The 26,857-nt window shown below is 35.4% G+C and overlaps 1 protein-coding gene across 1 annotated transcript in view; it reads left to right on the top strand.

Annotated features, from left to right (window-relative positions):
• Positions 1-26,857, top strand: part of XRN2 (5'-3' exoribonuclease 2) — a 60,013-nt gene that overhangs the window by 437 nt on the left and 32,719 nt on the right. Inside the window, exons 2-17 of the mRNA XM_085315325.1 lie at positions 7,296-7,423; positions 7,503-7,614; positions 8,826-8,937; positions 10,033-10,091; positions 10,171-10,260; positions 11,391-11,463; positions 11,555-11,605; positions 11,993-12,150; positions 12,525-12,599; positions 12,703-12,836; positions 12,928-12,985; positions 13,084-13,191; positions 14,880-14,924; positions 16,173-16,304; positions 19,413-19,528; positions 23,062-23,197. Coding sequence (XP_085171451.1) covers positions 7,296-7,423; positions 7,503-7,614; positions 8,826-8,937; positions 10,033-10,091; positions 10,171-10,260; positions 11,391-11,463; positions 11,555-11,605; positions 11,993-12,150; positions 12,525-12,599; positions 12,703-12,836; positions 12,928-12,985; positions 13,084-13,191; positions 14,880-14,924; positions 16,173-16,304; positions 19,413-19,528; positions 23,062-23,197 — 1,587 coding nt within the window. The remainder of the gene's footprint in view (positions 1-7,295; positions 7,424-7,502; positions 7,615-8,825; positions 8,938-10,032; positions 10,092-10,170; positions 10,261-11,390; positions 11,464-11,554; positions 11,606-11,992; positions 12,151-12,524; positions 12,600-12,702; positions 12,837-12,927; positions 12,986-13,083; positions 13,192-14,879; positions 14,925-16,172; positions 16,305-19,412; positions 19,529-23,061; positions 23,198-26,857) is intronic.

Genomic DNA, 26,857 nt, shown 5'->3' with positions numbered 1-26,857 from the left:
GGTGTTGCTTAAGGCAAAAGTTTAGGCTTTATAAAACCTTTTGGTAAAACATATGGTGAAGTGGAAAAGGGCTAGTGAGGATGCGTCTTGTTGCGTGGAGATACTTTCTCCTTGTCTTTCACCGTCGTCTTTACAAGTTAAAAGCTGAAGCCAGCTTTGGGATTTTTTGGAATAAAAGTGAAGCTGTCTGTTTTGAAGAGGGATAAATAGTGAAGTACAAGGAGTGAAAACCAATTTACATTGCTTTAATTTTTGTGTTCCTGTGTGCAAGTAACGTGAGGATACAAAATAAAGAACAGAATTTCTCCTGTTAACCAAGTCTTTCTAAGCTTTACTTTAAAATGATCTACGAGGAAAAATTCTTATATATATGTACACATGCATATTTTTAATATATATATATATATATATATATAATATGCTTAAATATATGTAGTATGATATATGAAGTATGAAGTGATGTTTTGTTTCTCTTCTAGAAAACATTTGATTGATTTGTCTAGTGAATCAAAAAGTGATATTGGAAAGAAGATCCTGAAGGGGAGTGGAATTTTTAGTCCTTATTTATTGCAGTGGTGTTTTTTTGTTTTAATTTGCATGTGTGTTTATTTTTCATGGCAAAAAAAATCCTATTTTATTTTAAATGGGAATGCAGAAGGATCGTACCCCGCTGAAGAGTAGGAAGATAATTCTAAATTTTAAGCAAGTTATCAAGTTCTTCCTGCCTTTGCTTTCTAGGTGGGGAAGGAGTGAAGGGGAAACGCTTGTTCAGTATGATTTGTTTAGAAAACAAAATGTTAGAGAACTCTTGATTTGTAACAATCTTTCCCTCTTCTCAAATGATACTAATTCTGCAGAGCCCCTACACTTTGTCTTTCTGCCGAAGCCAGATGTTGTAGGTTCTGCTCCATCACTAGAGATGCGCTTCCAATTTTGCTTAAAGCAGACCAAAGTGAGAGCTGAGAGGGCTCATTCCCTTTCTGCCTCTACAGCAGTTGATGCAGTCATGGCATCAGCTGAATCTGAGAACTAATCTATTCCCTTAAAACCATACTGTTTTGAGCAGATTGGTTTCATGATCCTGCTCGTGGCATGGGCATATGAAAGCTAATGCCAGCTCAAGAGAGAGGACAGGAAGGGGGCATTCAAGAGGATGGGGCTGCCCTTAATAGTTGCACAGGTTTTATGCAGGAGCGAAACAATAGCTGGTCTGTGAAACCTCTGGATTCTTGTTGTCATACCGTTTATGATCTTCACAACTGTATCATTTTCAGGTCTTAGTAATTTTTTTGTTTGTCTTTTCTCTCACATATTAGTCTTTTTGCAGCTTCCTGTCCTTTTCTTTGATTTTTTTTCTTGTGTATGTATAAGACAACATAGACTGTCACAACAGCACCCAAGAATCACTCTTAAAACAAGCCTGTAATTATGTTCTTTAGCCTTAAGCAGCTTTAAGTTTGTTCTCTTATTTCTGATATATTTTGGTACAGGAGAAATATGTCCTGCCCAAATTGGGAGTTGGTTTTTGAAAACATCCTCTAAAATCCATCTCTTTGTAGGAAAAAAAACTGCTTTTTGGTGAAGAACTAGTCCCAGCCTAGCTGCTAGACTCTGGAGATGGCTTCCACTAATTCATAACTTGTAGTAGGCAAGGTTTATTGATCACTTTAAGCTGACCTGTGTGTAATAGGGCACTTAAAGTGCTGACTTTTCTTCTTTTCACCTAATGGTTCATCTTTGTCCTCTTCATTGCATCTGCACAGATGTCTGTGTGCTTCTTTGTGGAGCCTTTTCTGGGAAATAATGGAGTTGAAAATTAATCCTTTTTTGGTAGGCTGTTTTTCAGATAGACTTGTTTCTCTGTTTGCCTCACTTTGCAGTCACTCAAATGTTTGTGCTATCGTAAGAGATGTGCAAGGAGTTGGAAGCTGATGGGGAAGTTCCARAGGGTCTTGCCTTTCAGGGAGAACACAAACTTGCATGCCATTTGCATAGCCGTATCATGATAGCTTGACAGCACAGCGAACATACAGCAAGTCATTCTCTTCAGAGTTCACTTTGCCATAATTTTTTTGGGGTAGGCAAAGTCTTGGGTCAGTGTTTCCCAAAGTTTTTTCCTACATACTTTTCAAGCGATTTCTATCATTCATCTTTTGTCAGACTGTGTTAGCTGGGTGCTGCTCTTGTTTGGAAAGAGTCCTGTTTTTGAAACATTGTGTCCTTTTTCTTATGTCCTAGCCCTCCCTGGGAGAGCTTTGCTCCGCATCTGGGAAATACTGCACTATGAAGAAGGTAGAAATGTATAGGAAAGGTAGAGAAGATAAGGGAAAGGAGAAGAAAGTGATCAAACTATATAGAGAAGATAAGGGAAAGGAGAAGAAAGTGATCAAACTATATATTGACAGTTTTTGACTTGTCATTTTCTCTAAGCAAGGTTTTAATGTATGTGGGATGGTAGGACTTCAGATCAATGTTAGCATTAGCATTCAGCTGTTTTTTTACAGACCACATCTTTTTCAGGATATTCTTGCTTTTCAGATTCAGGTGGTAAAATGGAGTGATAGATTTGGATCAATCAAATGTTGTAGCTYTTTAACAATTATAACTATGATGTTATTCTTTTGTTTATTAACATTATGATTTCTGAGAAGACTGGTTAACATAATGCATGAAGCTTAAGTAACCTGCAGCTACAAGAAATGAATTTGTGACTCCAGTGGATGGATAGAGTTTGAGGATTTTGCTACATGGGGTAATTATTCCAGCAGGAGGTGCTTTATGGTTTGTGAGTGTGGTTCCCTTAATAGCTGCTCACATGAATACATCCTCTGGAATAAGCCATTGACAGCTAGCAATGATTGTTCTGATCACTTTGCAGAACTGTTGTTTCTTCTGTAATCTGTTCTGAGGATCTGGGTAACCCTCAGTTTTGAAGTCTCTTGAGGTCTGTGTGTGTGCTGGGGAAAAATAGGAAGCAAGGATATTATGTGGAATGATGCATCTCTACCAGTTACAGTTATTGAGTGTATGGCTGTTGACATGACATTAATTCTCTCCCAGATCTGTGGATCTTTAGAATACTAACATGTGAAGCTGTGTGTGCGTATCCTACATAGTATTTTCAAGTAACTGCTTGTTCTTGGGTGTTGTAGTGCTTTGAGACCCGAACAGTCCCTCCTCAAGCAGGAACATTGTTATTTGACTTTTATCCCTTTCATATGATGCAGAAGCATTTTTGATGTGGGCAACTAATTCCAGGCAATTTGCTTTATTCTCTTTTTAGCAAAGTAGAGAGCTCATGAAGATAATCAGTTTGTTTTTTTCAGTTACAGTCTGTATCATAACTAGCTCTGTGATTGGAGTCATTCATCAAATCCTCTTTTCTTCATTACATCAAAGTTGTGTGGATAAACATCCATTCCAACAATACAATTAGACTGCAGAAACAGTAGTTCTGTCTGTTATGTTTGTGACCATGTTGGCAAGGTAGCCTTGTGACTTAGTTACAACTAAAATCCCGTAAGACAAAGTTTAGTTGTGATGTTTTGAAGTGGTGTTCTGCTGATCAAGTGGATGCAAATACAGTTTTGATAAAGTAAATAGATTGTTTTAGAGATTTGTTGTTACTATATTGTAAATGAATATTTTGATTTTTTTTTCTAACAAACTTGTGTGGCTGTTTTTGGATAATGCTTTAAAGGTCTGTGTATATAAAGGGAATCACAACTTAAATAGCAAATATGTTTGCAATATGTAACAATTAAGTGGAGGTTTTGTCTATGAACAGCAGACTTACCTTTTCTATCACATTTGTAAGCATTAAGTATTTATCCAAACATGAGACTAGTTTTGATTAAAATGAATGTATGTATAGTTTTTGTTTTACCGAGTTTTTTGTTTGTTTACTGTTAAGGTTATCATAGTTGTCCTTTTCTTTTAACAGAGAACACTTGTCGCTAGAAATTCCATTAAACCAAATCAGATTTACCGTAACAGAAGTGTTAGATCCTGATATTCTTATCCATGTAGTTTTGTTCTGAATTTGAGCACATTGTGTGGATAAATTGTATTCATTATCTGCTCGTGAATTTGAGAGCTATCAATCATAGTAGTGAGAAGCTGTGGCTTGCCTTACTGCAGAGGGACTCAAACTTCACTTACAATGTAATCAGTTCTGTGTGTATTTTAGGATTGCTTATAAATCTTTCTAATCAGAAATTTTATATCTCTTGGTAGCTTGTCTCTTTGAAATATTAACAAGTTGATCCTTGTTCTCTTACCTTGCTAGATTATTTCTTTTTCTTAAATCTGATTAATCTTCTTCTTAAGCTGAGCAGGAAGAATAAGAGGAAGATCTTGAAGATAACGTGAAATCCAGGAGAGAATTSTTAATCAAATTCATATGAATTAATAAAGCTGCAAGTAAAAAAGTATCATGTTTGAAGATCTATTTTCAATGATTTCAAAAGAGGCTGTAGATTAAAAGTCAATAGTTCAGTTATGTCACAAGAGATATCACTCCAAGATACTTAAACCTTTTACAAGATTGTTACATTGAAAATTTGGTAAATTTATGAGCATGTAATGGTAAAGCTGCTGACATAGCAGTATGCAGATGAAAATTGAATGGCTTTTGAGTCATCTAAAAGAGATCATACTTACTTTGCTTTACCTTCAAGACTGAAAATAAGATCTGTGAAGAGGGCAATTTTATTTTCCATATCATGTAGTTGTAAGCCTTTTGAGTCTTACAGTTAGCTTTGGCAAGAGGTTTGATGAAAGATCAAGGCAAATGCAAGACAAGTTTCTTGTCCCATTATCTGATATAAGCCAGAATGAATACTCTTCTTTTAAAATTGGAGGTCTTGGTTATCCAGAGTAATTTTATAAAAGCACTAAGTTGTAGTCCAGTGTTTACACTTCAGAATTGGTTTCTGCTAAAACAAAGTGATTTTTGTGTTGTAGAAATTCTGAATCAGTCTAAAACTTGCGATAGATCAAGATTTCATCTCTCAGTATTTGACTAATTTGGATGAAGAATGGAAGAAAGATCAGTGTGTGCATTAGCAGAAACCTTTTCATGTATTAAAGAGATGAAGTAGAAGGACTCAGTGTTCAGGACTTTAAAAAATAATTCCATTATGCTGAAAAAATTGCATACACCTAAATGCATGAAAGATACAAGTARTGACTGAAGATTTGTTTTGACCTAGTGTTGTGGTGGTTCCGTTTGTTTGTTTGTTTTGTTGGGTTTTAACCTTCTAAGGCTGGAATAAGTTCATCTAGTCCTGATACTCTAAGCAGGAAGTCTGTAAGGCAGTTGGTGATCCTGCAAGTTTTCCCTCTTGAATATGGTAATTTGAGATGCATTTTAGAGATCTGGGAAATTATCTGAGATTATTTTTATTAGAAGAGTACCCAACAGCGAGTCTGTAAATGTAACTTCAGAGATGGTGCTTGATGTGTACTCATCAGCTAGTGATAAATTCCGTGTGAACAAGAGAACCAGTGCTATGACATCTTTCCCTACTGTCTCATTTAATCCTGTGATCATAGTCTTAACATGATGTGTTTTTTTTTAATTTTCACTTAATGCCAAGTAGTTTGAGTATTCTTGAGTCCAAATATTATGTTATATTCATTTCCAGTCACAATTTCTTTGAAAATGCATTTGATTTGTTTCTTGATCAGCTCTTGTCCCTCCCAGCACTGATGTTATGAGTGTGTGATGCAATGGCTTAATATATTGACTGGTTGTATTCCTGTGCAAAGGAAAATGGATTGCCCATATCACTGTGGGAGTGTTGCTAATGGCCTTGGGAGGGATCTCAAAAAGGGACTATGTGGTAAGGAAATAAAATCAAAAATGGTTTTGCAACAGTGTTTATAGAGTGGAACTGGATCTCAGCAGTGTTTCAAACCTGATTGTTTTCCATATTTGAAAGAAGGGGACGAAAAAGATAGGTTCTTTTATGTAGGTATTATAGATATCAACTCTGCTTTCTGCCATGGGACTAGTTAGAGAGACTGTTCTCTTCAGTCTCATAGCTGCTTTGTGTTGACATACTACGTTATTTTACATGTGATGCTATGACATTGTTTTCACATTTAGCAGAGTAATAGAATTACTTTTAAGTATGTTCATTAGAGATTTGTTTTCCCTGTACCTCTCAGTTCACCTTGTTCAGTTTGTTGTAACCTTTAAGAATGCCAAAGAGCTACAAGAACATAGATGACTACAGGTAGTTTAGGGTGATTATAACTTAACATTGAGTTTACTGTCTCCACTTGGGTCTGAGTTTCATGTTTGCTAGGTAGTAGCCTGATAGCAGAAAACCTGCTGACATAGAGGACGTGAAGTGTCAAGAGTTGGAAGTCTGCTTGTATTGCAGAAGTAGAGCGTAAGGGCTCTTGATTCAGTATTTCAAATATATCCACAGACAAACTCAAAGTTAACAGCTGGAGAGTTCAGGGGTCTGAGCATCCCAGAGCCTTTGGTAATCACCAGGAAAAATAAGCCCCAAAAGATTTGGCTGGTGGGACCTGGAAGGATCACCTTCCTCTGTATAAAGGAAGCTGGAAAAAAAATAATCCTTTTAGTTCAATCTTATCTTTCTTTGCTCATCATACTCTGCTGATTTATTTTAACTTTTGGAAGCTTGTCAGGTCATATGCTCTACTCCAGTATCTAATCAACTATAGATGAATCAATTTTACTTCCCAGCCCCCAAATTGTATATGTCACTTGGAGTTTAATGTTAAATATTGATGAGAAAAGACATTTACACGTGTTAATCTGGAGAATTGCTTAAAGTAGAAAGATTTTTTTGAATCCTTTTGTTTATCATATTAATGTTGTAAATTAATTTTTTCTAAATCTAATTATTTTAGATCATATTCTAAACCTTAAAGTCCCTCCTTAATTTTTAAGGTAGTCTGTGTGTTTCTAGCAGTAAAAGTAATTCTTTCTTGGATAATATAAGGTATGGAAACTTCTTGAAACAGTATTCGTAATAGGTACCAGTCAGCTCTGGTTGTAACTCTGTTACAGCGCTGCTGTAACTCATTGTAATACCTCCTAGGGATGCTAGTTTGTGGACACATCTTAAAATGAAACTTTCTTAATAGTGTAAGCATAAATCTGTAGATGATTATGCTGTGAGTAGATCGTTGCTATCTTCCTGCCACCCTTGGAAAAAATTTACTCTTTTGAGTCTACCTGTTAATGCCTCTCTATTATTTGCAATACTTCTATAATCGTGTACTGAGACAATTTTTTTCAACTATTTTCACAGGCTAAAGAGTGCAATGGTGTCAAGGCTTCAACTGATACCAGCAAACCTAATCCTAATGAGGTGGAGTTTGATAATCTATATTTGGATATGAATGGTATAATTCACCCTTGTACACATCCGGAAGACAAGTAAGGCAGTTTTTGTCTTTTTACAAATAGAATCTGTTCTTAACATTTCAGATGTTAAATTGGATGCTCTGTATTTCAGACCAGCACCCAAAAATGAAGATGAAATGATGGTTGCGATTTTTGAGTATATTGACAGGATCTTCAACATTGTGAGACCAAGGCGACTTCTCTACATGGCTATAGATGGAGTAGTAAGTACTGATATGTTTAGTTCCTGCTAATGGCTGTTTGTGAAATTAGGGTTGATGCCATCTGCTCCCATAAGATCCTTTGGGAAATAGTTTCCTAAAATGAAAAACTACAGGTGAAATACACTGTTAATTAGTTTTTGGTGATATAATTAAAAATATCCATGAGTTTTATTAGTTATGTAAGCTGGCTAAAGTAGTCTATTGCAATTTCAGCTTTGTTACTGGAAAGTAGAACATTTATGTGGGACAGTAACTGCCTGAAACTACTACTTATATTCTTTTGTTCTGTGGCTTTAGTAAAAATTTATGCAGCAGGTTAGGGAAGACCAAAAAGCAGTTTACACAAGTGCACTTAAAATAGACAGAGACTTAGTTGTCCTGTGAAATATTTCACAGAGTAGCCTTAAGAGGACATTTGAGCCTGAGAGCTTATCTTTGTCCCATTCCCATTTCCTTCAGGTACATCAGCTGATCTAATAAAAAATGATTGCAGTGTATCACCTTTTCTTAAAAACATTGCTTTAATGAATTTTTTTCTGTTTTGGTTATTTAGTCTCACTGAGAAACATTAAAATGGCCTAACAGACTCCTGGTAGGACTGTTTAAGATTTGGCTGTTTTTCAAGGCTTCTCAGTTTCTCAAAGTTAAAATGAGAATCTACTAAGTAGAAAGATTTTTATCTTAATCCAAGTGCAGGAATTTAAGATATTTGTGTATATAGAGCATACATATGTATACAGTATAGATGCAATTATAGAAGACTTTTTGTTGAGGAAAGTGTTTATAGTAAATAATGCTTCTCAGATAAACAAAACTCGCCAGTGCAATGTATTTTGCAAGGAAAACCTTCAATCCTTGAGTTTTGTGCGTTTCTGAGATGTAGGTACAGGTGAGGATGCTGTTGGGTTTTGTCACTGAAAAGCCTGAGTCACCTGTTCAGGAACTTATCTAGAGACCCTTGTGCAACCATGAAGGCTAGCAGTGACACAAGGGAAGTATAGCCAAGAAGCAGGAACAGAAATCCTTGTTTCAGTTACAGGGTAGACTTAGGTCATCTTCAGTTACAGGGTAGACTTAGGTCATCTTAAATGGTTGTGTAATCAGTCTGACTAATTTCAAAAGACTTGTCTCAGTAACCAAAACCAATATGCATCTGGGCAATTATTCTTTATTTGCTGTAACTGAACCAAGCATTATGATACATGTTTTAGGCTCCACGTGCAAAAATGAATCAGCAACGATCAAGAAGATTCAGAGCATCAAAGGAGGGAATGGAAGCTGCAGAAGAGAAGCAGAAGATAAGACAAGAAATTCTGGCAAAAGGTAGAGTTGTGACCCTATTTGACATTGTTTTTTTCAAGTGAGAGAATTACCTTTTTTGTTTGGAACCTTTCAGTAAAGTTTAGAAAAGGGTATCTTGTTCAGTGGGTATTTGTGCAATACCAGAGGGAAGGAGGATATAGTAAGCCTACAGAAGGATGGATCTGTTTTTTTCCAAAGTTAGAATCTAAGATAAAACAGAACAACTCATTTTTTTCTTCTTTTGTCTCCCTTCCTGAAATGGGTGTGTGTTGAGTGCTCTTAATTATTTTAGGAAAAAAAAAATGAACAGAAGAACAGGAATAAGTGTAGCAGTGGGAAGCTAACCAAAATTCTATGGAAGAAAATACAAATGTGTGGGGCGGAGGGGAGAAGATAAGAGTGTTGAGGCTCAAAAGTGAGGTTCAAATGAAAATACTACTAGACTGGAGTAGTGAACTGCAAGTAAGAGTAGCTGCTGGATAGTGTAATCTCTTTAAACTCAGTGAGGAAAACAAAGCTAATGCAACTTTCTAAGAGTGACAATGATAAGACTTGGATGAAAGAAGAATGTATATCTGAAACGTGCTGGTTGGGTTGGAGAAATAAATTCAGATGACTCTGTAGGAGGAATAGTGCTGCAATCCAAGTGAGAGGGCCATTGTGTAACCTAGTTAGAGATTAAAAAGGCAGGACAAATTTGTGGGTTTTTTTGTTTTTTATTTTTTAACATTTCCTGTAGCACTTCTAGACTACGAAGGCCCTTTATGAAGCTTAGAGGTGAGAGAATTGGTATAACCGTGTTTGTGAGGCCAGGTGAATAGGTAGTGGAAACATAGGGGAGAATACCGAGGAGAATAATTATTTCCCAATGTGTGATCTGGTTTAGCAAGATTAGTTCATGATCTTTTAGAAGAGTAAATAGTGAAATCCCTTCTCTGAAGCAACAGACAACTTTTGTAGAAATACTAGTTGCTTTGTTTTAAGATGGAGATAGTTAATGAGAGCTCCTTTTTTAAATGAAGTAATTATCAATAAAAGAGTTGATGGTTTTGTGATGCAAAAGCCTTTTTAATGTTCATTTTTGGTTTACTGTGTTAAATGTGTTCATTGCTCTAGGTGGCATTCTTCCTCCAGAAGAAGTGAAAGAGAGATTTGACAGCAACTGTATTACCCCAGTAAGTAATCTTGAACTTTAACCTGCAATTGTCAATGTCTGAATGATGCTTTAATTTATTTTCTTCTGTCACTTTTTAGGGAACTGAGTTTATGGACAATCTTGCTAAATGTCTCCGCTATTACATTGCTGACCGTTTAAACAGTGACCCAGGTTGGAAAAATTTGACAGTAAGTTCCATAGTTTCATACTTCAGGAAAATTAAGGTATATGATCTATCAGGCTGGATTGGGATATTATTGAAGAGTATAAATTTAACAGATTTGCCTTATCTTCAGGCCCTGTGTTGTTATTAGTAATGGACCGACTTGCACATTCTGCTAGGCATTTCAAAGATACATTTCCTCATAATAACACCATCTAACAGAACCATTTGTTTTGATTTCATATGAACAGCTTTCTTTTAAGAGCAATAATGAGATTTGATATCAGAAGCCACAGTTTGATATAATGAGAGACAGGATTTTGAGAACACTTTTCCTTCCTTGGGGGGAAGAGTGTCAAGATACATTGTGTATGTTTTCTTTTTTCTACATTTTAACTTTTTTTGCTAGCTCATATAAGCCATTTTCTCCTTTATTTGTAGTGATGAAGTACAGTGAATGACGGGCAACAAAAGGGATTCATATCAGCTTTCTTGCCTTGCTGCACTTCTATATTCTTTGCTCATGTTCCTCAGCTGCTCCATCGCCATCAAGTTTTGTTTGTGATAACCCTGTTTGCTCTGTACAAGAGAGCAAAATTATTGAGAGTTTCCAGATGCTGCTGTCTATTTTCCATAGGTTGATGTTAAAATGGTCCAATTAGAGGGCAGTAGACTCTGCTTAATTCAGTCCATCTGATATGAGCTTTGTAAACCCTAATGCTCTTTTGGCATTACTGTGAGGAACTGTATAAAGTTATAATGTATCAGTGTGTCTGTGAGTTTAGCAGMTACAAGGGGAATTTATCTTATTAGTTCCCCGATGCATACTATGATTGTCTTGATAATTAATTAGGAAATTTAAAACTCATTAATGATGTCTTGACAATTTTTGTGATACTTGAGCCAATGTGTCAGCATGGTCCAGGAATTAGAAGAGAAGCTATGTGACATAGTTAACTCACTGCATGAAAAATGAAGGTCTACTCATTGAATCCAAACTCTTGGATAATTCCTTTTTTAATCGTAATGTTTACTTGCAATTAGAAATTCAGAATTCAAGTGTTCATAATTCAGAAKGAATATACAGTATATGAAGTACATATTTTTCTACTGTGTCAGCATAAATTGTTTATGTGATCTGTAAATACTTCACAGGTTATTTTGTCTGATGCTAGTGCTCCTGGTGAAGGTGAACATAAAATCATGGATTATATTAGAAGACAAAGAGGTAACATTCAAATAAATGCAAGCATTTTATTTTATATTTAAATTATTTTACATGACTTTAAATTGAACAAATATAATTTTCTTTTGTATAGCTCAACCAAACCATGACCCAAACACTCATCATTGTCTGTGTGGGGCTGATGGTGAGTTCTCCTCTGCTAGCAATATATCTCATGTTAAATTTTCTTGTGCTGGAAATTCCATGATTCAGTTTGACTGTCATATTTATGATGTCATCTGCATTTGTGGAAATATCCAGTGTAACTCTGTGTTTTTGAAAGCTCTATTTAATATTTGGGAAAGATCTAGCCTTGTCTATAGTTGAAAGGCTAATTTTTGCTTAGTTGTGTCTTAGTACCTATCCAGGTACTAACCGTTTTGTTAGAAAAGTGGTTCGGAGTGAGCCTGTGAGTAACCAAATCTTTGTGTTCATACTCATTTAAGATAGATACTTGGCTTTTTAACTCCTTTTCTAAAGGAAAACTTAATAATGTTCATCCTTCATTATTTTTATTTTTCTCTTTTGATAGCTGATCTAATTATGCTTGGATTAGCGACGCATGAACCAAATTTCACTATAATTAGGGAAGAATTTAAACCAAATAAACCCAAGCCATGTAGTCTTTGTAACCAGATGGGTCATGAAGTTAAGGATTGCCAAGGCTTGCCCAGAGAAAAACAAGGCAAGGTAAGAATTATCACCATTTGGATAAATTCTTTTGATTTATGAAATGATTTGTCTTAATGAGATCTACAAATGGTTCTTGCTGTAGTCTTTGGCCAAAGCATAATATAAATTATGTTGTTGCAATTACCTGGCCTGTTTTATTAATAAATAAAAATTGTACTTTTGTAGCACAATAATGTTATGCCAAACCTAAAATCTACACTCCTTTTTCACTGGTGAGAGAAAACTGTCTGATATGCATAATATATGCTTGGTGTAAGTACTTAGGAACCTATGTTTGTGTATCTTTTAACTCCTTTCAAAGTAAGCCTTTAAACTGGGGAAACTTTAAGGACAACCTGGATGTAATGCAGATCTTCTGCTTTTTTTTGTAGCACGATCAGTTTGCAGATAGTCTTCCTACCTCCGAACAAGAATTTATCTTCATTAGATTAAGTGTTTTGCGAGAGGTATGCAAAAGCAGTTATTACATCTGTTTTGTATAAGAAATGTTTTTAAACTTTATGCATAAAGCTTTCTAATGTCCTTTTTTTCTGTTTGTATGTGCTACAGTATTTGGAAAGAGAACTCACTATGGCTAGTTTACCTTTTACTTTTGATTTTGAAAGAAGCATTGATGATTGGGTCTTTATGTGCTTCTTTGTGGGAAATGACTTTCTTCCTCATCTGCCCTCTTTGGAAATCAGGTATATGAGAAAATGTTTTCTTTTCCTGCAAATATGCATACAATGGTTTTAAATGAAAAAAAAATCTAATGCTTTTTTTGTTTGTTTGTAGGGAGGGAGCAATTGATCGCTTGGTTAACATATATAAAAATGTGGTGCACAAAACTGGGGTAAATTTAAAAWTTTTTTGCATTTTTCTTAAAGAAAAAAATGGATGTTTGCTACAAAAGAGTTTTGTTTTTCAACTCTATTTCTTTATAATTTACAGGGATACCTCACAGAAAGTGGTTTTGTCAACCTACAGCGAGTCCAGATGATCATGTTAGCTGTTGGAGAAGTCGAAGATAGTATTTTCAGAAAGAGAAAAGATGATGATGTAATTTTTTCATTGTTACATTCTTGGAGTTTACTTTTGATCACTTGCATTACTGCTAGGCTGTCACATTACCCTAATAGAATAACGACTTTGTATTTTGTTGTTATAATCTTTAGTGAATTCCTCAGTGTTTGAAAATGAATTGAGTGTTCCCAGTTGATTTACGTTCCTTGAACTGCAGGACCTATTTTGCTTGCTGTAAACCCAAGTAACAGCAGGATGAAAGCTGTATGTTGGTTTTGTTAGTGCCTGCAGCTTTTTGAATAGCTGTTTTAAAAACTAAACAGGAATTGTTTTGTACCCTGCTGCAACCTATGGGAGTGCTGGCAGCAAGCAGTGGTAAAGCACTAAATATGAATGCAAAATGCATTTTTGCCTTGCTAGTACTTCTATCTTGTAAGATTTGACTACCAATTGTTGTTCTTTTGGTGTGTCTCTGAAGTATGTCTGTTCAGTCTTCTGCAGACACACGCAAACTTTGCGACCTGGGAGACATGCTAGGATTAGAGAGGTGCTAAGCCTGTACTGTTTTTTTCTCCGGAAAGACAGAAGGTGCTGACTCTGGCTGCATTGATGTAACTGTGTGGGATGTACTGATTTTGGAGGGCAGGCAGTGCTTGTTTGCATTTGTTTGAAAGAGATGGTCAGACCCATTGTGTATGTTCTGTAGAGTTCAAGGTTTGGCATATCTCAGTCTCTTCTCTCCCCCTGGTAGTATTCTCATTATAAGTAGACTTTAAGTTAAATTCTTCCAGACCTGTCTTTAAAAAAAAAAAAAAAAAAAAAAAAAAAAAAAAAACAGGAAAAAAAAAAAAAAAAAAATTTAATAAAAAAAAAAAAAAAAAAAAAAAACAAAAAACATTACTGCTTATTTTGTCAGTAGCTTTATATTTTTCAGCAGCTTAAAAAGATGTTGAAAATAACTCTACATATTACAGCATTTCTTCTGGCTGAGAGGTGTGTTTTGTATATCCTAGGTCTTTGTATATGCAGCTTATTCATTAAGTATAGGAAATAAAAAGCACCTTTTGAACAAAGGAAGAGAGCTATATCTAATATCTAGTCAAAAAATGCTGTACCAGTGCTTGCAAAATATTTTGTTTATAACAACTCCAACCTATGTGTCTCTTGAAGTGGAAATGCCGATTTGATGTTCAAATTTTCAGTATCCTTGACCAAGAGTAATAAGTATCTTTTAGAGCTTCATCTTGCCCATTTCTAGGACTTTAATGTTTCTTCTATTTTTTTGTTTGTTTCTTTGTATTGTTTTCATTTATTTTTGAGTAATTCCAGTCCAAACAAGGAGCTTGTCTGTGCATTATCACCCGAAGCCCTTTGATACCAATGTCACTTTCAATTAAAATTGCCAGTGGGCTGCTACAACTCAGGTTTTCCATCTATAAGTTTGAAGACCTGGTAGTTGTGGCAAAACTGAGCAGGGAATATAAGCCATAATGAGCACCGTGGGGCTTTGAATACACAGCTATTTTTTTCCATAGTTTTTCCATGTATAGTAGAAATTTCTATCCCATTTCTGTTGGATTTAGAGAGATAAGAACTGACCTGTATTTTATTCGGAACAGTACATCAAAACCTTGTGGTCATTTTAGCTGGTAGAGGATTGTAATGCAGTATTTTTTCAAGAGGCCTTATGCTTGACTGACTTTTTCTCTTTATTCTCTACTTAGGACAACTTCAAAAGACGGCAAAAAGAAAAAAGAAAAAGAATGAAGGTACATTTATTCCTTTCACAATGCAAAAAAACACTAGCAGTAATTAAAATATATACTATAGCTTTCAGTAAATGTGAGTTGAAGGTGCAATTGTAATCACAGAATTTTGGAGCTGTGCTTACAGGTTTTTGTTTTCATAGCTTTTTGTAAACTGGAGCTTTGAATGGAGGAATTGCAATTAAGAAGCCTTTAACATACATGTTAAAGGCTTTTTAAATTGGGAAAGAGAGGAGAGAATAGAAGGTGCCCAACGGTAGCTGTGTTGTGTCCTTGAAATGTAGATATATCTGCACTTTCATGATCATTTTGTGGTGCTTTGCCATGCTAACTGTACAGGAGTTGCTTTTCCATGTATAGATATAAGTATTGTCAGCAACTGTATTGTGTTCAGGTCAATGTGCTCTAATGGATATTAGTTTAAGGTGTTGAGTTTAAATGTGTATAAGAGTTTGCATTGATTTGCTTGTTTAAAGGCATGCATTCTAAAAAAACAAACGACGTTTTCCTCACAGTATTCAGACATTCTGCCTATAAGCAAGTCAGTGTCGCCAGATTTCTCATAAGAGAAATGTTAATTCCTGTGGGAGCATGTTTGTTCTTTCTGACTCATGTAATCTGAATTTTTTAAAATCACATTATTGCAAAGTTGTTGGGGTTTATTTTTCTATGCATGAAATGTTTGGATATTTTAAAAATGGGTTCTTACATGTTCTTTTCAGTGTAGCTTTGTTCTTGGGTAGGACACTCGGATAAGTGTAACTTCCAAAATTTTCAAGTTATATGATGTCTCTACTCTGCTATCCATATCCTGTGTTTATTTTTTAAATTAGTTATTATCTGACTATCTCTATTAGAATGAAAGAGGTTATTCACTTTGCTTACAAAGAGTCCTTTTTTTCAAACTAAGTTAAATGGAGTCTTGTCCCCCTCCCCCCCCCMAAAAAAAAATGTCTTTCAACCCATGAAGAACTTCAGCACAAAATACTGGGTGTTCTTGTTTTGTTTGTTCTTTTGAAAAAAACTTAATAAACTATAGGAATATAAGGGTCTTGCTTGTAAGTGCCATCTTATGTCTGGATAAGAKTTTGTTAGTCGTAAGTGATTTAAGCTGAGCTGAGTGAATATTTGATTGAATTATGCTTGGTTTATATTAAGTATGTTCAGCTGATAATTGTGATAGAGCATCATCACGTATGCTTTGGAGATTACACCCCTCTTTCAGTATACATGTGTATATTTATTTTTTAGCGAGATCATCCTTCTTTTATTCCTGGTGGACAATTTTCCCCTCAAGCTCTGGGAAATCGATCTAGTCCTCAGGCAATCAGCAACCCTCGACAGACAGCCTTTGAAATGAGAATGCAGGACCGACAGAATTCTGTAAGTAGATGTTTAAAGGTATTTAGGAATAGAAGGAGAAATAATCATATCCTGTGTAATTCTGGATGACTTATTCTCTGCCATGTCAAGTTTGTTTTGAAAAACAGATTTTTTTTTAATTGTGTTTTTCAAGGTAATGGCTCTTACTGACTGATTTCCTGGAGACTACTTGAATAAAATTGTGTTCTTCATTTTAATGTTTGAAATGACATTGCTTGTTAAATGTTTCTGGAAAGTCAAATTGGAGGCAAATGTATCCAAATCAAATATAGCACATATTTATGCCATCAAACTTATTCGACACTTGTGAAAGTGAACTTGCTTGTGAATATAAGTTTAGGACCTTTCTCTGTATGTTTGTGAGAGAGACAAACAGAAATTCCAAATTGGAAATGTTCTTTTAATTTTAAAAATTTCCTTTTATTTCTTTTAGAATTTGTGATTATCTTTCTATGCTGCAGACCAATTCAGTTATTAATTTTCTGAAGGGGCTTCCTGTCTCTCAGTGGTGTTGAGAATTGGTAAAATAACCTAAGAATTGCTGACCTATAGCTTGGTCATACTGAGGCTGTTAATTTTAGGCCCAGTTTTCTGTGCTTCAGAGGGTGAGTGACACATATGTAGAGTATGTGCATTTTGTTCATTTGTTTTACTGGTCATTGTAGGCATAAAGGGTTTATTTTAGGCAGGAAATTGAAAGGCCTGTATATATGAAAAACTATGCAAGTGTGGTGTTCTTGTATATTATAAAAACTTCAGTATTGGGTTATTTCATTTTCTTTACAGTTCCTGGGTTATTAACATATTATTGAACATGTTAACACTCAGGTTTTTCTTCGCATGCTCCTGTGTTCACTAAAGTTTGGCCCCCTGATAGTTTTAAGCTTTGCATGTGAGCAGAGATTAGTTTTGTTTGTTTGTTTTTGTTCTTTGTACGTTCAATTTAAAAGCTTCTTGGTTCTTTTTTCTCTATAATGCCCTTTCTAGGAAAAAAGGATCTCTGGGCATGGTCAGCTTTCAGAGAACCAGGCAGCTTACTCTGTAACTGTTAATTGAGGGAAGAAGAGGGGTATCTAAAATGCCAGTTTTATGAAGATACAAAATATGTCCCAAACTCTAGGCCAAAGCTTAGATTTGAGTAGTAACAGTAAGATTCTTATCACTACATGAAAAATACCAGTGATGAGTTTTTGATTCATTCATATGATTCTGGGTGATATCAGAACTACCTTCCTCTGAATCTAACTTATATTTTCATATCTCTAAATTACTTTTTTTGGTATTACCCTTTGTATTTTATGTTTCAGTTTTAGCTTGATCAATGTTAGAACCAGGTTGTAGTTCAATACAAGCTAGAAAGAAAAGGAAAACTTACTCTCCTGCCTCATGAGATGTTGTGAAGCTGAATGTGCTGTTTTTCTCCCTCCTCTTGTCGGCACCTACAGTAGCAATGAGGCTGGTAAATAGATATTTGAGGCCAGACTTGCAGTAACCTAAGTCTGTGAGACTGAATCTTTCAAGAAAATCAAGGGGTTAATCTACTGTGTTTTGGAAGAATTGTTTTCCCTAGAAGACATTTTTCAGCAGGAAGAATATTTTAGTTTTTTTCCTGTGCTTTGTATTTAGATCTGTATAAAACTGCACACAGGTCAGCATTTTTTTACTCTTTAGTGGAGTGGAGCAGATCAGTAGTAATCTATTTTATCCAGGTGTTGCTTGTGATTTAGATTGAATAACCACTTGCACGTACACAGGACTTATTCATTGCCTTAGAACTTACCTGGAAGGTTAAGATGGTGTCTGTGAATAGTACAGAATAATTTAATTTAGATGCCATTAATCAGTGTGTCGAAAGAAGCACATGCAAAATACAGCACCATTTCCACCTGCATATGCTTTTCCCCTGAGTCTTATGTCTCTTCTGGTCAGTTCTCACAATGTCTAGTGTCCCATTTAATTTTCAGTACTTTGCTTTAGCAGTATTTTTAGATGAAGATCGTGATCCTTAATAATAATCATCTCTGTTCGAGGTAACTTAAGTGTCTGTGTATAATACATATATATGCATTTATATTTTGGAAAATTGATTTGAATATCTATGAATTTGGGGAACTACTTTCACTTTCCAAAAGATTGCCTGTTGACAGGGAGAGGGAAACTTAGAAGAAATTTTTGAAGAGGTATCAATAAGTGATGGAGAATTGGAAATAAGTTGAGTGCTCTATTAGCTGCCTTGCTTGTTGACTTCTGATAACAGTTATGACAAATGTTCTCTTTTTATTCATAACTTTTCATCCAAGCAGTGAACAGACTTTTGAGTAAGGTTTTTTCATCATAAAGATGTATTTTCTGTCTTTCAAGCCTAAGTAAATACAATTTGCAGTTTAAAAGTGTAGCTAATGCTACTTTTCCCTTTTACTYTTGAAACTTTTGTACATGGGTTAAGCAACTTATTTCTTTTAGGGAAGCTACATACCTGTTTTATCTTGAGTTTTCTTTTAAAATACAATGTTTTGTTTCATTGCAATGATTTATCTTAAATATGTTTTGTGGAAGTGGAAGAATGATTGTTTTATTTTTAGTCTGTATACAGTCCATGCAAAAAATACATAATTTTAAAAATAGTTTAAAAGATCAGCTGTGACAAAACCTAGAGTGTTTGTACTAGTTCTGACTAGCAAGCGGCTTTTGCACAGTAGTCTGCACATACAGCACCTTTTTGCTGTCGCTGTAAAAAGGTGTCATAACATAAGCTCTGGGACTAGAGACAAGAGTTGTACTCCAAAGGCTTATTTTGGGTACGTAAAAGTGTCTGTGTTTTGTCAATTTATACCGTTTTGTTCATTGTATCTTTTTCTTTCAAAAAAAAGTAATGAATTCTTTGGCTGTAGATCTGAGTGCCTTCCTACAAAGACATATTTTTTTTGTTTGTTTGTGTTTTTTTAGAATTTTGTACCATTTAGCTGGAGCTTTTGGGTAACTAAAAATAATGTACATTTCTTTATCACAAAACTGTTAATTTTAGCTAGCTTGAATTTAAAATGCCTAATAAATCCTTTTTCCCTCTCCCCCCTCCCTCCCATTTATGTGCAATAATTATGAACCTAGACAACTTCATCTCCAAATACCAGTCTCACTTCTGATGGCACCCCATCTCCAGCAGGAGGAATTAAGCGAAAAGCTGAAGATAGTGACAGTGAACCTGAGCCGGAGGATAATATCAGGTGAAGCCAATTTTTGTAGCACTTTACTAGCAAATTGCTGGGATAGATGCAGTCTAATTAATGCCATTTAGCTTAGAGCAGCAGTGCCTTCAGATGCTTTTCTATGATCTTTTTATCCACCAGTAATTAATGTGGAGGGTTAGAATATTCAGTAAATTCCAGTGAGATGCATAAGCTATAGCTGTTAAATCTAAGTATCTAGATTAGTATGCGTACGGGTTTACATCCTCCAAGCCACTACTCCCTTTGAGACCAAGCACTAGATTGGCTAGACATTCACTGTTCAGCTTTGATTATGTGAGCTGAATGTGGCTGTTTTGCAGTTGAATGTTTAAGCTATTTAACCCATAAAATTCAGTTATGTTAACATGCACGGCATTACTTATCTTGACTATCATAATCTTACTTCCTTGATCTTTGATTTGTAATAGACCTGGTTTTGACTATGAAGAGTTCTTCTTAGGACAGCTGTTCTGCAGATTAATAAGAGATAGAAATTAGAGAGTTAATTGAATTGATGTGAATTAACAGTCGGTGTGAGTTTACTTAACCTTTATATCGTGATTAAAACCTTAAGGTCTTAAAATTCTTTTTATCTCATAACTTGTTTAAATTTCTGTCATGATAAATGCAACCAGTAGATTTTTTTCTACAGACTGAAGGGACATTGGCATGGAGAAACAAAAGGTTATTTATTGTGAAGGATTGATCATTAGTGTTTTGCAGTGTTGTCATGACATTTGTTACATCTATCCCATTCGATTTTCTAGTAGTAAATATTCTAGTTGTCATTTATTTTTTCCTGTGCATGTAGATCCAAATGAATTATGTTTTTTTTTTTATTCTCTTTTTTTAAGCCAACAAGCAAGAAATTTCTGTCTAAAATCAGGATAAATTTTAATGTTGGTTACCATTTGAATTTTAGCTGAGACTCTGAAAGGTTTTTAGCAGTTATAGCAACCAGTATGAATGAACCATGGTGTTTTATAAGTTGCTCTAGTTTTGGCAAGTTTGGTACTGTCAACCAAAAGGATATGTGACATCCATTATTTAAGTTGTTCTGTAGATCATCATACTTGCTCAGATCTTTTGCCCCCCCCCCCCTTTTTTTTGAATGAATGGATGAAAGGCACAGAAGTGATTTTCATTGTATTGGGAAATGGTGAACAAGCTTATTTTCTAGGACTGTATCAAGTTATATTTGAATCAGAATGGAATTTAATTTAAAATAAATAGTAATGTGAAAATGATTCTTCCTAAATAAAAACAACTGCTTAAATAGGCTAGATGCAGAGTTGTTGTTTACCAAAATGTATTTTGCATTTAGAATGTCTTTCAAACTAGAACAAATAGTTGTAGTAAGTGAACAGACTGGGTTTTTTTGTTACCTTACGGCAAGGCTTTTGTAACTTATGCAAGTATCCAGCTGCATGGGACCTGCTAGTGTCAGATGCTCATAGACTTGTAAATATTCTTGACACTGTCCTTCAAAACCTCAGAGCAACTACTTCCCATCTTTGCTCACCTGGCTGTTGTGCTTAAACTCTGAAATCATCCCTGGGGTTTTTCTACCTCCTGAGTCATCTTTGAACTAGCTCAGGTCTAACACATTTTGCAAAACCAGAAAGATTTCGTATTGTAAAAAAGCATAAACCAATTTCTAGACTGTCTTAAAGACTGCACTATATTTATTGCAGGATGAGACTGTCATGTATAAGTTTGAGTTGACCTCACAGACTAGTTGTGTTCTGATTCTGTACATAATTTTAAAAGGTTGCATCCTTGCTGGAAAGGGACCTTGCATTGTACCACTTGTATGGGAGAATCCATGCCAAGACTTGAACATTTGGAATAACATTATTAAAAAAAAACCCAACACATTATTAAAGGGTTATCTGATTTAACAGTTTCTAAATCAGATTTGTAATTTGCTTTGCTCTTTGTTCATCTGAATACTGGAGTTCATGTAATCTGAGATATGTGTGTGTAAAATACATGCAGTGTGGTGAATAATAGGTTTAAAAAACTTCTGTGCGGGACACTGGTTTTGAAGAATGTTGTCATGATTGAACCAAATTTAGGCAAATCTTTATCTTTCTATTATTTAAAATACTTTTTTAGACAGCAGTTTGAGCAGTTTGAGCTGATCTGGAATTTTCCCCCAAACTGACAAGTGTGGCTAACAACTTGAAGGTCTTTGTGCGTATTAGTAGCTCTGTGGTTATGGCATACTTGCTTTCTTAAAATTGACATGTGAATAAAATGATCAGGAATACAGGTGGTATGAATGCTGATGTTGCCTATGGCCAAGACAGCTGTATTCTCCCTCCTTTTTTTTTCTTTTGTAGGACCCTATGGTCCATGTTTGTTTTACACCTTTATTAGCTATTACCTCGGGTTTTCAACTAGAGGTTTTTTTGTCTTTACCTGTTTTCCAGACTTAAGGAGTTGACCAAATTTTGTTAGGAAACTGAGCAATACATTTTTCATGACAAATATTTCAAATATTAAATTTTTCTGTTCCAGACTGCTGAAGTATATTTCATAGAATATTCTTTCTTGAAATGTGGTATAATATGGCACATCCTCTGCTTTTTTTTTTTTACCATTATATTGTGTTAGAACTGAGATATTCAAACTCTCATCTGCTGAAGATGAGCAGGTAGTTGTTTTTTCGCCTGCCCATCACTAGATACTTCACACAGCTCCCCTGTTGTCTAAGGCATAAATGATGCCTACGGTTGTTCTTTAGACTCCAACCTTTCATGCCAGAGGTGGACGTTAAAGATCCCTGTTTGAAAGGAAACTAATGCGTTATCAGCATACACTGGGTTCCTGAATCTTCAGATGATTCTGATGGTAATCATAACATGCCTGAACAGCACTAGAGTATAGAAAGCAAGCTTTTTAAAATAATTATTTTATTTGCTTGCTTTTCACTTTGGGGAGCACAAAAACTATCACCCTTCTGCTTGAGAAAGATGTAGAGGGCAGAACTTACTGTGAGAAGAGACTCCCATCAAGTGAAGGCTTTGCCAAGGGTAGATTAAATGAGATTGGTCAGGCAAGAAGTGGACAGTTTATTTTCTTTATGATGCTTGGAAGCATTAAAGAACAAAGTGAAAACATCAATTTTGGTAGTAGATTTCTGACGAGAAGGATGAGATTGTGGGCTTGGGGACAGTACATTGTTTTGAAAAATCCTTGCACCAACAGGCACAGATTTGAAAATCTACCTTGTTTCTAAAAATTATTTGGAAGACATATTTGTCAAGATGGTAGCTTTGGAATTTCATTTGGATTTTCTATTATGCTATTCATCAGGTTTTATTCTCTTGTATTGAGTGTCAGCTTTCATTTAGATCGGTAGAAAGTGAGGTCAAAATGGGAATTTAGGTAGCAAGTGACTGACTGTTAAGAGCATGTTTTTTGTACTGTTTCCATTGTATCACAAACTTTTTCATTATATTTTAATTCTAAAATGTAAATGTGCATACACTTAATTATATCATCTAATTGTATTTATCATACAGGTTATGGGAAGCTGGTTGGAAACAACGCTATTATAAAAATAAATTTGATGTTGATGCATCTGATGAGAAATTCCGTCGTAAAGTTGTACAGTCGTATGTTGAAGGGCTTTGCTGGGTTCTCAGATACTATTACCAGGTACTTAAAAGTTCTTCTCTGAAACTTCAATTTTCTTTTGTCTGCTCCCTATCTCACTTCTGTAAATAATCATATTTCATTACTCATTTTTGAAAAGTAGTGGATTTTTTGAGGATGTAAGGTACTATAAGTAGATGCCCGTTCTGTCTGACACTCAAGATTTGAATACGGTTTTTACTGCTTTCACACAGTAACAGTGCTTGATATCAAGAACCGGTGCGTATTTTTTCTTTGAAATACATAGCCATGCAAGGTTGGTGCAATTAATTGCAAATGACTAAATGAGTGAATAAAAGGCAAAACCTATGATATGCTAGTAAAAATTTGAAAGAACCAGACCTGTCAGTCTCCTGCATAGATTATAATGGTGTTCTATAAAGTACGCTGTAATTTAAGTAATCTGTATCTGATTTAAATCTTCTGATAATTGAGATGTCAGATTGGCAAGCGATTAGTTAGACATATTGGGGTTTGTTATAATGGTAGTTAATAACTATTTTTGTGCTCTGAGACCAAAGCAGGTTATAATTTGTGTGACCTGGGAGTAGAATCTACTTGAGCAGTTGAAGTTTAACTGCCTTAGGAGGGCTTGGCAGCTTGAACAGAGTGCCATATTGATAAAACTGCACCCAATGCAGCTCATAATGGGTGGCTGATATCTGTCCAGCTTGGAGCATAGGCAGTGCAAATACCTCACGTGCCTGCAGAAACTACACAGTCTTAGAATTAGCAAGTTTATTTCAATTTTTACTCCTTTTTTTTTTCTTCTTCCTTCGACCACAAAAATATATTCCCTTCCTTTCTGCTGCATTAATTCAACTGAGTTGGGGCTTTGACCTGCCTATTATGGTAGATGAAAATGATAGAGTTTAAGGCTTGTGCAAGTCTACAGTTGCAGGGCACAAGCTGTCCCGGCTGGCTGATCTGCAGGAGAGCTGAGCTGAGCTCTGCACATCCTTGAGTAGCTCCTCTTGCAGAGGAAAAATGTCTCCTGGAGTTATAATGCAGCCAGCAGACGGTTACCTTTACATGTGCAAAGCCCTGTGATTCGCACGCAGATTAGGCCCATTGAAAGCAAACTGCTTTCCTGTTGATCGTGGCAATGAGTACTCTAGAACTGTATGCACACCCATATGTCTCTAAAAGATATAAATAATATTCAGATTATTATTCAGATAGGTGTCTGTTTGCTGGCAAACTGTTAGTGCAGCCTTCAGCATTGCCAGTGATGCAAAACCATTGCAAAAGGCAGTCTGGATTATAACAGAAACTGAAGAATTTAAAGGAGGAAGTATATGGCAAAACTGAAATTAGATGCTCTTAACAGAACACTTAAGAGGTGACTGAATATACTCATTTGAAGATTGCAAAAATAAGATCATTTTATTCAAGTAAGTTTGTGTTTCAAGGGGAGCACGTTTGTTGCTTTGTGATCAGTGTGCCACGATCTTGTGCAGATATAGTGGTGCTGGTTTATAACTGTTTAAACAGATTTTGCATTTGCATGTGCACTGTAGTGAGACTTGTGCCTTTAATTGTACAGGAGTGGGCAGACCAGCTTATACCCCGTTTTCAAACAGTATAGGCAAGTCCTTTTGCAATATTTGCTAATTTAGCTTGGTGTAAAACTGGTTTAGTTAGAGATGTATGTAGATGACTCCTTGTCCTACTGAGTTTGTAGATGTTTCAGCTGACGTGACTGGTGTGCAGACAAGTGATAGATGATTACAGTTACAAAGAAAGTAAATCTGTGAGTTTGAGAGTAGCTTCAGACTTCAGGCAGCACCATAGTTTTCTCAAGAAAATTAAGAAGCAGAAAGACTTGAGGAGAAGTGACTGTGGAATGTATTTCTGCTTTAGTAATGATCTGAAGGAAAACTTCAATAAAGTATGCAAACATTTGGCATTGTTTTTGCTCTTTCAATTCCTATCCAGATTACTCCACAAGTCAGGTATCTCTAGAGCTTTTAAAAATTACAATGCAAACTTAGTGCAAGTGATGAAAGCCTTACATGTGCTGCTTACATGTACTGTTGTCTGTATTTGCATAGCAGAACTATATGTGAGCAAGATACTATAACCTGCTGTATGCAAGCAGTCTGTGCCAGTATGGAGCAGCAGTCAAATCACTTTCTGCCTATATGAAAATTAGAGTAAAATGCTAGAGGAAATTTCAAAAGTAAGGTTTTTTTCCGTCTTTTTTTGTATTTTTTATTGCAACAGGAATTGTTTTCAATTACTACTGCTCATTGTACATAGAACTTATAAAAGAATTAGTTATGTGCTTTTCTAGTCATTTAAAAAGCTGCTAATGTTCCACTAATGTGAACATCTGTTTAAAAAAAAATAAAATAAAAAATCCAAAAAATACTGAAACCATCTGAGGAATTGCATCTGATAATTATAGCCTCTATAGTTTTATACCAAAATAGTCACTAGAAGAGCATCATTGACATTTACTTATTCAGAACTGGAAGTCAAAATAGTAGACTTCTGTTTCAAGTGGTACTGCTAAGAAAAATAGCTGAGGATTGGAAAACTTAACTTAGACCTTTTAGAGCCACATTCCCTGTATAAAGTGCATTGTATTCCAATGTGTTTGAGTTGACTTTCACTTCTTTTTGAGGATTATTTTGCCTCTTTCAAGTGAATGCACTTAATATTTCCCAATATTAAATGTAGAAGAATAAGAGGGAAAAGCAAAAGGTTACTTGAAGAGCAGATAGTGCTTTTTATTCAATAGAAAAATAACAATTTAAAAAGGAGTACTTTTCAGCCTGCAGAAAATACTGTTCATGTTTGTACACCATGTACAGTGTATCATTTCTGGTTCTCTGGTTCCTCAAATTCACAAGTTAGTAGTGAGATTTGGACTTGAAAGACAAAAGTGCAAATTGTGGGCTGCCAGAAAAAAAAAGTTCTTCTATTCCTATTGAGACCTCTGTAGTGGCTTTCTGACTTGCACAATTTTACTCTGTTTATACAATTATGGAGAATTTAGAAATTCCTCCTCTGTGTTGCCTGTATGTATTTCCATGTTTTGAGATGTGCCAGCAGCTCTACAGAAACTGAAAATGTGTCCAGTTGCTATAAGCTCTTCAACTTAGCCCCAGGCGTTGGTTAAACTTATGGAGAGACTGTGATTTCCTGCTTTTTGGCAGGTGCGTGCGCATGTGTGCGTGTTATTTTTTCAAGGGGGAGGAGAAAAGCATGAGGTGTATTACAGTGTCCTTGAAGTTAAGGTTAAGATTTTGCTCTAAGGTCTTTTGTATTGTTATGGTGCTAGGTCCTGTCTCTTTGGCTGTCTCCCTTAGTGACTCAAACCTAGCACACAGCAAGAGTACTTTGGCATAGAAGTCTATCTGCTGTGCTGTGTGCTGCCGAGGAAATGCCCGAGGTCTCCATTCACTGTCCAGTGAACTCACTCGCTCTAATCTGGCTATGAAAAATTAAGTCCCAACCTGAAGTCCAGAGTACCTTTAGAGGCAAGAGCTCTTTCTTTTCTAATCATGGGTACTTCTCATTCTCCTGGCTGATGCTGGGCAAAGTTTTGTCATCTTCAGTTACTGGGCTACTTGAATTTGTTTTTTTTTTTTTTTTTTTTTTCTTTTTTTTTTTTTTTTTAATTTGTCTGATTTTTTTCTCTTATTTTGCTATCCT

Source organism: Rhea americana, unplaced genomic scaffold (genome assembly GCF_003343005.1).
Source record: "Rhea americana isolate MKP2758 unplaced genomic scaffold, rheAme1 scaffold_427, whole genome shotgun sequence".
NCBI lineage: Eukaryota > Metazoa > Chordata > Aves > Rheiformes > Rheidae > Rhea > Rhea americana.
The sequence above is the reverse complement of the archived record's forward strand: the minus strand, read 5'-3'. Positions and strand labels throughout refer to the sequence as shown.